Genomic DNA, 535 nt, shown 5'->3' with positions numbered 1-535 from the left:
TTCACCGGCCCCGCACTCGCCATTCACCGGCCCCGCACTCACCGGCCCCGCAATGACCTCTGCACTGCGCGTGGAAGTGTAACAATCCTGTAACCGTGTGTCTTTGTGCAGCAATTGTGCGCGGTGCCGGAGATCGCGAGCAGCGAGGAGGTGCAGGAGTTCTTGGCTCTGAACACCGATGCCAGGATTGCGTTTGTCAAGAAGCCGTTCCTGGTGTCCCGGATCGATAAGGTACCAGAACCCCTCCAGGCGTTGTGCGGGTCGGGGTCCGGGGTTCACATTCATCAGACACTCCGACCTTCCAGTGATCGGCTGCGAGGTGCAGGCTAAAATGTCCTCCCCTCCCTCGATCTCTGCATGATGGAGGTGATATTATCTGTGCCCGGTGGGTGGGTATGGGTTGTGCCGGTGGATGGGTTGTGCAGGTGGGTATGGGTTGTGCCAGTAGGTGGGTATGGGTTGTGCCAGTAGGTGGGTATGGGTTGTGCCGGTGGGTGGGTATGGGTTGTGCCAGTAGGTGGGTATGGGTTGTGCC

General features: G+C 59.6%; 1 protein-coding gene across 1 annotated transcript in view; it reads left to right on the top strand.

The window, feature by feature from the left end:
- Positions 1-92: 92 nt before the first annotated feature.
- The window catches only part of LOC108803946 (sorting nexin-19-like), a gene marked incomplete at its 5' end in the record, with an annotated part of 4,538 nt that continues 4,095 nt past the window's right edge, over positions 93-535 (top strand). Inside the window, one exon of the mRNA XM_018575730.1 lies at positions 93-231. Coding sequence (XP_018431232.1) covers positions 93-231 — 139 coding nt within the window. The remainder of the gene's footprint in view (positions 232-535) is intronic.

Source organism: Nanorana parkeri, unplaced genomic scaffold (genome assembly GCF_000935625.1).
Source record: "Nanorana parkeri isolate BGI_ZX_2015 unplaced genomic scaffold, ASM93562v1 scaffold4543, whole genome shotgun sequence".
NCBI classification, from domain to species: Eukaryota; Metazoa; Chordata; class Amphibia; order Anura; family Dicroglossidae; genus Nanorana; species Nanorana parkeri.
This window is presented reverse-complemented; position numbering and strand designations above follow the sequence as displayed.